At 46.8% G+C, this 15,183-nt stretch overlaps 2 protein-coding genes across 2 annotated transcripts; one reads left to right on the top strand and one right to left on the bottom strand.

Moving 5' to 3' along the window:
- Window positions 1–1,183: 1,183 nt before the first annotated feature.
- On the top strand, window positions 1,184–6,157 carry LOC133157983 (gap junction alpha-5 protein-like). The gene is made up of 8 exons (XM_061284701.1): window positions 1,184–1,476; window positions 1,577–1,740; window positions 3,229–3,343; window positions 3,733–3,897; window positions 4,214–4,501; window positions 4,789–4,854; window positions 4,940–5,088; window positions 5,280–6,157. The coding sequence occupies exons 3-8, from the start codon at window positions 3,275–3,277 to the stop codon at window positions 5,734–5,736; spliced, it is 1,194 nt and encodes a 397-aa protein (XP_061140685.1). The 5' UTR covers window positions 1,184–1,476; window positions 1,577–1,740; window positions 3,229–3,274; the 3' UTR covers window positions 5,737–6,157.
- Window positions 6,158–6,297: 140 nt separating this feature from the next.
- Window positions 6,298–10,786, bottom strand: LOC133157982 (uncharacterized). The gene has a single exon (XM_061284700.1). It carries the CDS (start codon window positions 10,445–10,447, stop codon window positions 8,387–8,389), a length of 2,061 nt encoding a protein of 686 aa, XP_061140684.1. The 5' UTR covers window positions 10,448–10,786; the 3' UTR covers window positions 6,298–8,386.
- Window positions 10,787–15,183: the final 4,397 nt, after the last annotated feature.

Genomic DNA, 15,183 nt, shown 5'->3' on the forward strand with positions numbered 1-15,183 from the left:
TTGTAGCCTGCAGGAAGGCGGCCTGCTTTCAGTGCTGTCACAAGTTCTGCGCAGGATTAAAAAAAGACATGTTGAAGTTTTCGTCTTGATTCTTGTGCGAGATTGTGAATATTTTTTTGGCGTAACAGTCACAGAGTCACCAGCTGTGGTCATTATTTCTCAATCCTAGCGGAGAAACAATAAAAACCCAAGAAGAAGGCGTGGTATCATTCCAGATGGAAATGTTCCAACTGTGACGTAATTTCGGAAAAAATGTTGTTGAAACTTTTCCACACGCTTACAAAGTCATCAAGTTGTCTAAATAACAATAAAATACAATACCTGGTTTGGGTACTCGCCCATCCGTAGTTGAAACCTTAACTCATACAGGCTTAGAAGTCTAATTTAACAACCTAATCTTGGTTTTGAAATCTGAATCTGGTTTAAAACCTTTACTTGATACTCATGGGGCGGTTATTCTGCCCTCTTGCGCTGCCCCCTGCTGTCGACTGCAAATGACGTCACAGTGACTAAAGACTCATCTTGTGAATGACACGTGACCAAGACCGGCAAAGAGGTGAATCGCGATTTGGTCGTTTCGGGCCGCCACTGTGGTGTAATTTTCAGCGTACAGCAAGTGAAGGCAAAATGGCCGCCCCTTAAAATGACTTGTGTTGACGGCGTTCTTGCTCGGGGAAAAGCTTTTCACTCGCAAATCAATTCCCTTGACCTTAGCACAATAGTTTGGAAATAGCCAATCGCAATGACCTTCAGGTAGCGCCCGCGCAATAGAAAAACGCCACCCGTTTCCTTTCAGAGTTCCCAATTACTCACTCGTACACACCCAAGTGACACACACACACACGCAAACAAATCTCAACGTTTTGGGAACCGGCGGCCAGATAAGAAAAGTGACAAGGAGGGAATGCTGGGCCAGGACTCAAAGCCATTGTGTCCTCAGACAATATAGGACTTCCTCTCCATGCCAGGCGATGCAAACTCACAAACACACACACGCAAGCACACACACACACACACACACACACACACACATGTATGCATAGACAAACTGTTACACACACGACACACTCGAACAGTCTGACATTTATATGCACACACAAATGCGCATGCACGCACACACACACACACAGTCTTACAAATGTATACCAACACACTCACTATCAAACACACATGCACATAGAGTACATGAGCTTTGTGAACAGTAGCAGCAGCATGGCACCAGGACAACTTCCTTTGGAGACACGGCCCAGGGCTACCAAAGGAGAGAGAGAGAGAGAGAGAGAGAGAGAGAGAGAGAGAGAGAGAGAGAGAGAGAACTAGATAAGTGCCCCCCCACACACACACTATTGCACACACTTTTGTGTGCTCTCATCTGTGGACAACTCACTTGGGATTGCTAAAGATCTGTTGAATTTATCTCTTGGCGACTTATTTTTTTGGGTAAAAGTAATCCAGAATTCCCTTGGAATCTGCGAGGTGTGCTCACTTTTCATTGCAAATGATCTGTTGAATTTATCTCTTGGCGACTTTTTTTTTTTTGCCAAAAGTAATCCAGAATTCTCTTGGAATCTGCGAGGTGTGCCCACTTTTCACAGGTGTAGCCACACTCGAATCCTCCTTCCTACCTTGCTCAAGGGCGCCTTGACGGACCAGCTCCAACCTGCTGCTAGTTGACCCAGGTGCGACTTTGCAAACTTGAAGCCCACAAATATCCTCACGTCTTCATCGTCATCATCCTTGGTGTGTATCCGCAACACACACATACACATTCACACGCACACAAATGTACAACCTTTTTCTGGGGTTGTCCAACACGGAAAACTGCTTGAAAAAAAAACATGAAAACAAGCAATAAAACGCTTGCTTCAATCATGATTGCACATATACACACCTCAACTTGTTCTTTTGTGTACTCAGGACATTGTCCTATGAATAGATGAATCTGAAGTTGTGCTTTATAACCTTTCTATTTTTTTATTATACAGTTTGATGCTATATACATAAAATGCGCACCAATCAGTGCTTTGCGAGCACAAACTCTCTCTCTCTTACACACCCACACACACACACACACATACACGCACGCACATACATGCACACACACACACGCGCACACACACACGCACGCACACGCGGACAAACACACACACACACACGCACAGTAGTGACAACTTTAAAATGTAGGATTAAAGAAGCATTTTGCTGTGGTAGCTAGCAGTGGCTTGGCAATTTCGTTTCAAGTGGTTTGAGGTTTTTTTTATTTATCCCTCAATGCTTAAATTGCCTCAATGAAGCTTTGTTTTAGTTCAGAAAAAAAAGACACCCTGAAGTGCAAGAAGACTGTGTGTGTGACTGCGTGACTGTGTGTGTGCGTGCGTGTGTTATTGTAGCAGGATGCAGAACAATGCGGTGCGCAGGAGACACACACACACAAATGAGGTCAAGCAATCGTCTATACAAGGAAGTAATATTGTTATTAAGTATCTTAAGAGCAGTTCTGAAAGACATGAAAACACGCAAACACACACACACACTCCATTATGTGCACATTCAGCAATCAAAAAAGAACAAGAGTTCCATCGGGGAGCGGAATTCCAGTAGCTTGTGTTCGTACCCAAATAGCAGCAAAAGGACCAGCGTATTTGTGTGTGTGTGTGTGTGGGGGGGGGTTGTTTTGGATGTTTGCCTTCCCAAGAGAGCGACGGGCAAGTGTGGGAACTGAAAGCGAACCTCTAGTAAGATGAGGGCTAAAGATGAAATGTATGTTCTTTAAAAGGGTCCGACTGTGGGGTTCTTGATCTGATGAGAACAGCCAAATGATCCCAACTCTTCCATAAATTCAGATGGAAGGATTATTCTCATATCAAAAAGTTGATTAGCACTACTCATATCGGGTATGTTCATCTTAACAGAAAGGAACGCTACGCATCTCCGTTCAGACTCTTCGCCCGGCCCGACTACGCAGTCATTGGTGGAGAACCTCGCCGTGGGGGCGATGATGTAGATTAGATGGAGAAACAACTATTTGTGTCCAAGCCGAAGCTTAACAAATGAGCAAGGACACCGTTGCCAAAATCCTGTTCCAGAATCAAACCTTGCTCACAATTCACATTCTTAGCCAGTCATCAACACACACCTTGTCTCATTCATCTGACTTTTCAGTACTTCTTGCCAGTACATCCGCCAGTCAAGGTTGCAAACTGATTTTGTAATGCTTTGTACTTCAAGGCAAGAAGGTAAATTTGTCTGAGTGGTCGCCAACGAGCAAATATCAATGGCAGACTGGAGTCTTCTGGGAAACTTCCTCGAGGAAGTACAGGAACACTCCACCTCCATTGGGAAGGTACACACATTCACACACACACACACACACACACACACACACACACACACACACACACACACACACTGACTAAAACCGTCCCCTCTGGTGGCATGAGGTCATTTTGTGTCCATAGGCTTCTTGTTTTGACACCACGTAATGTTTGAAAATACTTGAAAAGACAGCAAGAGTGAAATGACGTACGTACATCAAATGCTCGCAACTAAATATCTTTTCCTCACTGAAATGCATGTAAAAGCCGCTCAACCCCCTCTGCCTCGCTCAGCAATAACTCATTCAAATAGAAGGTCGAGAATGTTCTTGCTATTGGGGCCAATATCATAAAACCAAAAAACAATATTCCGAAAGTCGTTAAGACAAGCCAATGAAATGGAGATTTGGGTTTGCAGGTGTGGTTGACCATCCTGTTCATCTTCCGCATCCTGGTGCTCGGGACGGCAGCAGAGTCATCTTGGGGCGACGAGCAGGAGGACTTCAACTGCGATACAGAGCAGCCCGGCTGTGAGAACGTTTGCTACGACAAAGCCTTCCCCATCGCTCACATTCGATACTGGGTGCGCTGAGCAGAAATTTGCCTTGCTTGTATTTGCACACATTGCAATCCCATGTTTTGTCATGCTATAATTTTTTGTAGCCAAAACGTCAGAGCGCAGTAGCATGTTTTTCTGTATTGTAATTTTGTCTACCTATTGGAATAGAATATTCAGATAAGCATTATGTCAAACTACGACCTCAAGGCACAAAGTCTAAACGTAATAGACTAGTTGTGCCATTACACCTCTTTTCTCTTAAAATTGTGCACATCCATCCCAGCCACCACGCGACTCCGTGTGACGTCACTAGCAAGTTGGACTTTTCTTGTGTTGCCAGGTGCTGCAGATCGTGTTCGTGTCCACGCCCAGTCTAGTGTACATGGGCCACGCCATGCACACGGTGCGGCGGGAGGAGAAGCGGCGCAGCCAAGAAGAGGACGAGGGCGATGAGGAGGATGGCGACGACGACCCGGGAGGGGGTGACGACGACGAGGAACAAGGCGGCAAAGACGGCAAAGAACCAGGGAAGAGAAAGAAAGCGGGGCCTGCGGGGGGCAGAGTGCGCCTGAAGGGGGCGCTGCTGCAGACCTATGTTCTGAGTATCGTCATCAGGAGCTTCATGGAGGTACACGCCGACTCCATTGGATATTGACGCGTGCAATTATGAGCTGTTTAAGATTTAAATTTAATTGTTATTACTGTTTCGTTATATAAATTAAATTGCTCTTTTTTTCTCTCTTAACACATGGCAATAAAATTTGCCCAAAATGACAGTTTGTTTGCTTGGAATGGAACGGTTTTGCAGTAATTTAGTTTTTTGTGTGTGTCAGAGAAGATGATAGGTTACCACTGTATTTGACTCGATTCAAAAAGAAAAGTAGCCTATTGTAGGTGATGTGTTGTTCCATGCAGGTGGTGTTTCTGTGCCTGCAATACTTCCTGTATGGAATATTCCTCAACTCTCTCTATGTGTGCAAGGTAAAAAGCGAAACAATATATTGAAGGTCTTTTACCAGCCATTAAGTGTGTGTGTGTGTGTGTGTGTGCGGGCGCGTGTGGTTAGGCTTGGCCATGTCCACACCTGGTCAACTGTTACGTGTCGCGGCCCACGGAGAAGAATGTCTTTATCGTGTTCATGTTGGCCGTGTCGGGCGTGTCACTGGTGCTCAGCGTGCTGGAGCTTCATCATCTGGCCTGGAGGCACTGCTGCAGGTCTTGGTTTTTGTTAAAATGAGTTCTTTCTCAAATTATTATTATTAATTTTACTCTTAAAAGTAAGGACGGAGTCAGAATCAGCGCAAAAAAAATAATCAATAAAGGTTTACCTACATGTCTGAATAAAATTTTTTACTACAAATTTGTTGACAAAACTCTAGCTCAAAAGGTCATCTTTGTCTTTGCAGAAGGTTGTTGGCCTCCAAGAAGTCGGCGACTATCACGGAGTCAACTCGATCCAAACAAGTCATCCTGACTCCGCCGCCACCGCCGCCATCCACCCCGCCTCCCGATTTCAGCCAGTGCGTGATCAGCTCCTCGCACTTCCTGGCGCTGCCCTTCCCCAACCACCGGCTAGCCCACCAGCAGAACTCGGTCAACATGGTGACCGAGCAGCAGAAAATGGCGGCGGGAGTCCACGGCGACGAGAGCCTGCTGCAAATGAGCTGCTACCCGGACGGCTGGCGCGGCACCGCTGATGTAGCCGCCTGCTACAACGCCGCCGGTTGCCTGCACATCCAAAACATGGGCAGCGTCAAGCGTCCGCTGCTGTGTGCTGCCAACGTGGTCCCAAAAGACAAACGGCGACTCAGCAAAAGCAGCGGCACGAGCGGGCGAACGCGAGCCGACGACCTCGCCATCTGACAATGGGGGCCATTCAGCTCCTGGCTTGAACTTGTGATGCGCGCACTCAACACTGCGGTCTTCATTCAGAAGCCTCCAAGGAGCATTCCGCTCTTTAGACCTGAGCCGCTGGTCATAAAAATGGAAACAGAATAGTGGGAATCAGGCTAAACAGTTATTTTTGAACTCTTCAAAGACAAACAAGATGGGCTGCATGTGGGTCACCAACAGAGAAGGCCATGCAATTGGTACCACCACTTTGACATCGCAATAACAGAAACCAAAGCACAAAATAACTTAGGATCTTATTTTTTCATTTTTTGTTTTTTTTCAGAACGATACCAGTACAACTATGCATTCCCTGTTTCAGTATTCACTGATACCCCCTACTGATAACTCTAAAGTATTTATCGTTGGGTGACTAATTTTATGCAATACCCGCTGTTAGGATACGGATTTTAGCTATTGATCTGACTCCAAATTGTGATCAACACTTAACACATAAATTGCAATGTCCTAATCCACACACTGGCGCACCTAACAATTTTGCGAGTTCGTTCTGTCAAAGAGAAGACCAGTAGATCAATTAGACCAAATTTACCAATTATTTATTCCTGACAAAGCGCACTAATACAGGCCTGGGTCCCGGGTCCCTCACACTAAAACTCGTGCGTTTTTGTGACCACCAAAGACGACACATTCTTCCGGGTTGCCCAGTTTTAAAGAAACACAATATGAATATTAAAGCATGCAAAATATTGTGAGATGATTGGTGGATGGCCATCTCCTCCCCGTCCAGGTGTCGCTGAGGTCAGACGGTTTGGTTTTCCCCTCGAAGTCTGGTTTCATATAGTTGCTCGTTGTTCTCGTAGCTCACCGACCTTGAGATTATCTCGTCCGGTACTCCCTGTCTAGAACTATACACAACACTTCCGAGAAAACAAGTTCATACAGTTTGCCTGCACATTCCTCGGCCCCACCAATCCACACGAGCACTCCAATACTAGATATTAATATGATTATAAGTTTAACACAACCTTAAAATATGTTTGCAAACTCCCAAAAGCACATTTCCCTTTATTCCCTCTCATGACCTCATTTATGAGGTCATCACCCGTTACCCTAGCAAACAGCCACCAGCGTGGTGTCGATCCTTCCTTCCCCCTGCGGCTCATGTTGAGTCAACAGGACATATTGCCCCATCGGTGGCAACGGGCCAACGGTTTTCTCGATCAACCGGACAGTGAGTGATCTAATACATGGAATACAACAACAACCGCATAATATCATGATTGTAGTGAAAATAGCCACAGCAACAAGCACAGACATGATGAGCCCTTTCCAGTTTCCAAACGCTTTCATCCAATCATACCAAATATCGGTGTGTACACCTGAATGATCTTTCATCTTTTTGTTCAGTGTCCTTAGTCCTTCCAACGCCCTGGTCAGTCGGCCCCCTGGTGCCGTGTTGTTTGGGATAAAAGTACAACATGCGTCACCAAACATTCCACATACACCATGTTCCTTAGCCAATAACATGTCCAACGCAATTCTATTTTGGAACGCCATTAACGACGTTGCAGCCAATTGTTCATGAACTGCGGCGAATGATTCAGCTGTATAATTACCCAGTCGTTGGACATTGTAATGAACGTAATTAATGCGGTCTACATTTTTATTGGGGGTGATCCATAGGAAGATACTTTCGAATCCCGAAGCCACTTGATTAGCGAGTTTATACTCATCTGGTACACCCCGGGGCACTCCTATAGCGTCAATATATGTTGGATCGTCGTCGTTCAACCACGGGGGCAAAACGTCTCTTTTGGCTCGCTTCAGGAGCTCCGCCAGTGGGAACTCCAGGTCCCAATTGAGATTCTGTATTTCAATGGGGACAACCACCACAGGCATTATCAAAGACACGAGGGCACAGATACCTGATGCGTTCTTCGGCAAGCGATCATATAATTTGTCATCACCACACCACAACCAGATGTCTGCACGAGAGAGAGGAGAGGTTACATTCAGTGACAAATTGACTTTGCACCATGTGGGATCTATTGTCCCAATACTTATGCCGGTTCCGTTTAACTTTAAACATGTCATATTTTGTTGAGTCACATGGTTGTCAAAAATGGGCTTTCTTTTTTCCCATGACACGAAGCAACAACAAACTGTCCATCTTCTTTACATTGGTAAATACATGTCCCTTCTCTATCGGGTGGGGCTAAATCCAATACTCTCTTTACTTGTTGAATTTGGTTCCTCCACACCCTTCTCTGGTACTTTTCCAATTTGTCATGTAAGGTTTGGTTGGTCTCTGTCCAATTAGACAACGTGACATACGTTTGCCAATTTTTGCTGTCACATCTCTGTCTCAAACCTTCCTGTTCCTCTCGTGAGAGCTCTTCTGTTGTGTTCACCTCAGCTTCATAGACTACTTTTCCTCTGCATCGGTATTGTTTGTTGGTGGGTGAATTTTGAATTTGGGACGTTTTCTGCTGGATGGTCTCATCAATTGTCATCAATGCCCACACAAAAAGACAACTCACACATAGCACTCCTACTAAAAATAATTCTGAAAATTCCCAAAAACCTTTCCTTTTCCGTATTGTTCCTTCTGTTCCCCCCCTTTTGGCCGGGTCCGGGACACGGCCAAACAGGAATACCTTCATCCTGACGGAACAAACTCTGGGGCCGGACGGAGTTGTGAGTAGTGATACCACCGGCGTCCTTTGAAGTCGAGCTGGGCCGCGTGAGACGTCCTGGCCAAGACACGAAAGGGGCCCTTCCACCGGGGGTCCGTCCACTTTCTAGAGATGACTCGGACGTACACGTACGGCGTGAGCTGTTTCTCCGCTGACACGCCTTCCTCCGCCGCAGCCGCAGCGGATTTCTCTCCAATCTGTGCAGAAACACTGGACACCAAAGCAGACAAATAGGACCAGTATGCTGCATGAGACAAATTTGGTACCGTAACATCCTCTGGTGGGACGAGCGTCGTTGCTGGTCCCGGCATTAGACGACCCGTCATCAATTCAAATGGTGCGAATCCAGTGCGCCTGTTAACGGATTGCCGCACAGACAACAAGGCAAGCGGGAGCGCTTGGAGCCAATTCATTGTCGTTTGAGCCATAATTTTGGCTAATTTCTCCTTCAGTGTTCGATTCATACGTTCAACTCCGCCCTGACTCTGAGGATGGTAGACACAGCCGAATCGATGCTTCAACCCCAAAATTGATTCTACCTTGGCCAAGGCTTTGTTGTTAAAGTGTGTACCATTGTCAGAGCGGATCAGGGCCGGGAAACCATGCGTGGGGATGTAATGGGTGATCAAAGCCTTGATCACAGCAGTAGAATCTTCTTTCGAGCACGGATATGCCTCAGGCCAGCCTGAGTAAGCGTCAACCATCACAAGCAAAAAGCGTTTCCCATTCACTCTTGTACTCATGTCGGTAAAATCAATGATCACCTCTGCCCCCGGCCACGGGGCCGGCTGAAACAGGCCGGGCTTTGGTTTCAACGTAGGGCGTGCATTGAACGTCTGGCAAGACTCACAATCTGCAACGAATTTCCAGACCACATCCGAGAGTTTGGGATGCCACCAACTTCGAAGATGGATCATCATGGCATGGGGACCCACATGGGAAGGTGTGTGAGCCTGTGTCAGGATCTCCGACATCAGCCTTCCCTCCGGAAGAGCTGGCTGTCCTTTGGGTCCTACCCACAAGCCATCTGATCGTTTGACAGCCTTTGCTGCCAGCCAAACCGATTTTTGTTCCGGGGAGGTGGCACCCTGGGCGGCACACAGATCGGCATGCGAGAGTGACAGAGGCAAACAGGAGTCGGGGTGCTCCCCGTCCACAATTAGTGGACCGCGGGACACCATCATGTCCTCTGCCCCGCCGTACCCGGCCGTCTGCTTGGCCAATTCATCAGCCGCTCGATTCCCCCTAGCCACTAAAGTGTCAGCTTTGGAGTGACCAGGCACTTTGACAATGGCCACCTCGCTCGGGTACTTCAACGCCTCAAACAACTGCAACATCAAATCCTTGTGCGCAATCTCCGAGCCTCTGGCCGTCGTGAACCCATTCTGTAGCCACCCTACCAGATCGATCAAAGCCGCCGACACCGCATAAGCGGAGTCAGAATAGATGGTCACGGCCTCCCCCTTGCATTGTCGCAAAGCTAACACCAGAGCAAAGACTTCCGCCGCCTGGGCTGATGGGTGGGTGTTGAGCTTCATCACTTTAAGAGGCTGGAAGGAGCCATCCCTCCACTCGACCGCCGCCGCGGCCGCATGGAGGGAGCCCATCCTGTCTCTCCAACAGCAGCCATCTGTAAACGCCACCCGACCGTGCCCGAGCGGAGTGGAATAGAGGTCAGGTCGGACTTTCGTCACCGTCTGGACCTTTGATGCACACTCATGGGGTCCCACCAACAATTGATCGGCCATGTTCACACCGGAATGGACATAGTTGACATTTGGGGCAGTCAATATTTTCAACAATCGTGTTTGTCGCAGCGGAGTCAACGTGAATGCCGCCGATGCGACAAACGAGGAGACCGCATGATCAGTTAACACATAGACTGGATGCCCCATGACCGTGTGGGCTGTTTTGAGTAAGACCTTCGCCAGGCCAGCCGCATACCTGGAACAATCGGGTTGTCGTTGCTCAATGTTGTCCAAGGGGACGCTGCAATACATCAACACTGCACGTCCATGCTGCATTTTCTGGTACAGAGCTCCATTCACAACTTTCCCTGAAATAGAGACATCTAGATGGAAGGGCAGAGTGTAGTCAGGAGTGGCCAAGGTCGCAGCAGAGGCCAGCTCCTGCACCAGTGACACAAAGACCTCGGTAGCCTCCGGTGTCCAGACCAGGCAAGCCTTGAGATTCCTGGCCCCCTGTTCGCGGATCAGGGCTCGGAGGACACCAGTTTTGTCGGCAAAACAGGGTATGTAATGTTAAGCTTTCTGAGACTCTAACCAGTACAAATTAGGGATGTGTGTCTTCCGCCAGTCGGTTTGCAGCAACAAATGTTTGACCATTGAGCCCAATTCTCTGGCTTCATGACCTGGGGCAAGAGCTAGTGAAATGTGTGGTACCCCTTTTTCTGTCATTTTGAACCACTGCATTTGTTCTGGTGTTAATTCAGTAGCTGCTGCAACTCCCTCTTTACCAATCAAAATGCATGATGAAGTTAAATCCCACATGTGCCCTTCAATTTCTTCAAACAAATCCCGATAAACATCATCACTTTTTCGGTCATAATATAGCGTGCAATGCAAAGGATCAACAGGTGGGTGGTATGGCGCCAGTGAGCAGATCCAGGGCTTCCACAGTAGGTAGGTCGAGAACACACCGCCACCAGCAGGGGTCTCTGGCTCCAGCCTGGCCCAGTAGATGGTTGCAGTTTCTGCTTCTGCCGGTAGGGGCGCCATCAGCCACTGACCATGTTGTTGTAGCTGCTGTGAGCACTGGATGCTGATGCCATCTGGAAATTGAATAATCACTCCCTCTGGCCCACACAGAATTCTGGCTTGAACGGCTGACAGCAAGTCCCTTCCCATCAAATTGATCGGAGTGTCTGTGGAATGGATGTATTTGTGCCACAGTCTACACCCTGTTCGGGTGATCACAGTTTCAAGTGGTTTGGTGAAAGGCAGAGTACGTGGTTGTCCCGAGAAGCCGACTAAAGTCGTTGTTTTCTTTGACAGTGAGGATACAGGAAGGGCAGTGTTTATTGATGAATAAGTTGCTCCCGTGTCCACCAGCATCTTCACAGGTTTTCCTTCCACTGTCACATGAAGCATTGGCTCCGCCGGGCCACTGCTTTCCTGGCTCCCCGGGCAGCCCTATTCAAATTGTCCACACCAGAGATCATCATGTTGGTAGTACTGACCTCCGTGCGTTTGTGGCTGTTGCCAGGGCCGTCCACCGGGTGGAGCTGTTCCTGCCTGTTGCATCGGCGCTCCGGGTTGGTATGGCGGGCCTTCGGCTGGGTGGGTGGCTCCGCGTGGTCGATACTGTGGACATCCTCTTGCCCAGTGATCGGTTTCGCCGCAGATGAAACATGCATTTGTTGAATGGGGCTTGTATGTTGCCCTCCCCGGGTAAGCAGGTGCACTCCCTCCCCGGCCTCTGTATCCGCCCCGGAACTGGCCCCTTCCGCGCCCCACCACCTGAGGAGCCTGTGACATTTGCATTTCCTTTTTTTGTGATTTAGACTGTTTAGCTTCACCATGCATTTTTGCCAACTGTAATTTCAACAACTGTTTAGATAATGCATCTGTCTCGTTTTCAACTTTAGCTTGTGACTCAGTGAACATTCTGCAGTGATGCAAAAGATGACGTTTAAATCGTTCTTCGGCACAAACCAGAATGTCAGGATCTGACATTAGCTGCTTCTTCACATCTGGCGGAAGTCCATCCAGCAGCGCCGTTCGGAAGAGCACCTCTGCCTCGTGCGTGAGAGCTGGATGTCGACCTGTGGTTTCAATCCAACTTTCCACACATGTTACATAATGTTGTGCAGGTGACATTTTCACATCATAAGGAAACATAGTGGGGGCCAGATCGGTGGGTTGTGGGAAAGTCAATTTAATGTTTTCAAACAGGGGCGCTGCTACTTGTGGCAAGGGCACCTCCCTCCCCAGCCTCGCTGTGCCTGCTGCTTCCTCAATTGCCTGCAATTGCACTAGAGAGCATGCTCCTGCCAACATCTGGCGCATGTCACCGAGTGTACAGCTCTGCCCACTCATCAGAGCTAAAAATTTGTTCAGCCACACCTTGCCTCCTCTGTGAAGTGGGGGCATCTTTTCCATCATCGCGGTCACATCACGGAGCACCATGGGCTCGTAGTGCTGACCGCCCGATGTGGTCACCAGCGGACACATCAATTCATTTTTCTGCACCTCGGCCTGTGTCATCTGTCCCTGACCACTCCGCAAATTATATTTTCTCCGTGTCTCTCTCTCTCCCTGGCTGCACTTCTTTCTACTGTCCTGATTCGCGCACTCCAACATTTTTCTCTGTTGCATCACAACATCATCTTCTTCCTCCTCACACGCCCGCAACCACACATGTACACATAAACGCACACACAGCGAGCGCGCACACAACCGCACATACACACACGCATCCGCACGGCACGCACGCCAATACACAAAGTGCTCGCGCAGAGCTCAGACGAACGACGATAGACTGACACAAACTTTTACAGAGATTACGCACATACACAGAACACACAGACAAAGGGATTCGAATCCATCTCTCATGTAGCTCACAATTTGCACTTCCAGCATACATTCCTCTCAATCTCACTCCATTCATTCCTCTCATCACACACACACTCCCCCCAATTTGGTTGCACATTTTGGATATTTTAGCGGTCTGGTCTCTCACAGGAGGAACTGTTACCACCGGATATTTTTTGAGGAGGCCTCACTTCCCCTCGGGGATCTCTTTATTAACCCCAGCTATCTGAATACGATCGTCACCGTACCCTTGTCCGCCACGACGAAGCACTAGGTCCCTGACCTATCCGTAGTACGCGTAAGTCCCTGACTTTACCGTACACGTTACACACGTAAGTTCCAAACTTATTCACCGTATGTATATTCACTTCATGCACACCTTATTTGATCTGAACGACAGTCTCCTCTTAAATTTCCTCTTTCAATTTGCAGAATTTCGACATATAGTAACAGGTATTCTGCTTACCTTATCATTGATGAGCTCAGGGTTTAGGAGACGTCGTACCAGCTCAACGTTGTGCGCTTATTCCTTATTCAAACGGTACGCCGACCGGGAGACAGCTGTCCCAGACTAACTGTCCGATGACTTGGACACAGACCACGAGTTTGTCAATTACCCTTCTCTTGACATCACGTACGGGGTCACCAAGAAACTGTTAGGATACGGATTTTAGCTATTGATCTGACTCCAAATTGTGATCAACACTTAACACATAAATTGCAATGTCCTAATCCACACACTGGCGCACCTAACAATTTTGCGAGTTCGTTCTGTCAAAGAGAAGACCAGTAGATCAATTAGACCAAATTTACCAATTATTTATTCCTGACAAAGCGCACTAATACAGGCCTGGGTCCCGGGTCCCTCACACTAAAACTCGTGCGTTTTTGTGACCACCAAAGACGACACATTCTTCCGGGTTGCCCAGTTTTAAAGAAACACAATATGAATATTAAAGCATGCAAAATATTGTGAGATGATTGGTGGATGGCCATCTCCTCCCCGTCCAGGTGTCGCTGAGGTCAGACGGTTTGGTTTTCCCCTCGAAGTCTGGTTTCATATAGTTGCTCGTTGTTCTCGTAGCTCACCGACCTTGAGATTATCTCGTCCGGTACTCCCTGTCTAGAACTATACACAACACTTCCGAGAAAACAAGTTCATACAGTTTGCCTGCACATTCCTCGGCCCCACCAATCCACACGAGCACTCCAATACTAGATATTAATATGATTATAAGTTTAACACAACCTTAAAATATGTTTGCAAACTCCCAAAAGCACATTTCCCTTTACCGCACACAAAAAAAAATCCAACTTCATTATACTGATGCTTGCTAAACAACAATAACAACTTAGATCTTGTAGTGTTATGACTTTTTTCACAGAATCAACAGTTCCTCTGCTGATCACAGGCAGTGATGGTATTTGCTCTGTTTGGCCTTGAAGATACGATTAGCGATTAATACACAGTTGTCTATGAAATCCATGTGCAACTGCAAAACTCAAACAAGGCAGGCGTGAGTGCCTACAAACAATAGCAAGATTTGTCTTGTTCTTTTTACTGAATTTAGGATGGACTACAGTGGCCTACTTTGCATCTGCTGCTGGACAATAAGTTGTGTGCAAAAATAACAACAACCCTTTGACAAGAAGACATGGGCAGGATGTTGAACATGAAGCACAGGCACAACACTGCCCAAAACCTTAACATATTTTCTCAAAAATTGATGGAAGATGTCAAATTTGGTTGAGTTCTGAATTTTTCCAATTTTGACTTTTTTACAGATAGGTTTTGTAGACACCTGTGCTTTTAGATGTGCATTAGCAACAACGGACTACAATAAGTATTCAAAACACATAGTTATCACACATTTTTGATTGCAGCTTTTTCTGAAATAAAAATGCAATACTCATTTTCAAAAATATTTTTTTGTGGATTATTTTTCATGATCAAAAATACTATTTAGAGTAGAATTTATTCTTGTAGTAATATTAAGACATTTCTTTCTGTAAAAATTCGGCTTTGCAGTATCTTTTTTAAGTATTTTTATTTTTTTTTTATAAAAAAAAGACTTTGGTGGGTTTTATTGTTAAAACATTTCAACAGCTTTATTTTTTAAAAGTGCGACTCTGCAAATGTTTACTTCATTCACCATCACTGTTATATCATTCATCATCCGTCCTATTCAATCACACAATAAAACGTT

This window comes from Syngnathus typhle, linkage group LG8, assembly GCF_033458585.1.
Source record: "Syngnathus typhle isolate RoL2023-S1 ecotype Sweden linkage group LG8, RoL_Styp_1.0, whole genome shotgun sequence".
Classification (NCBI taxonomy): Eukaryota; Metazoa; Chordata; class Actinopteri; order Syngnathiformes; family Syngnathidae; genus Syngnathus; species Syngnathus typhle.

What these genes read in the sequence shown, in the direction of transcription:
- LOC133157983 (XM_061284701.1), top strand. Translation starts at nt 3,275, where the DNA reads ATGGCAGACTGGAGTCTTCTGGGAAACTTCCTCGAGGAAGTACAGGAA. An exon ending in TCGCTCACATTCGATACTGG is followed by an intron (nt 3,898 to 4,213) that starts GTGCGCTGAGCA and finishes TTGTGTTGCCAG; the next exon opens with GTGCTGCAGATCGTGTTCGT. An exon ending in TCATCAGGAGCTTCATGGAG is followed by an intron (nt 4,502 to 4,788) that starts GTACACGCCGAC and finishes TGTTCCATGCAG; the next exon opens with GTGGTGTTTCTGTGCCTGCA.
- LOC133157982 (XM_061284700.1), bottom strand. Translation starts at nt 10,447, where the DNA reads ATGCAGCATGGACGTGCAGTGTTGATGTATTGCAGCGTCCCCTTGGAC.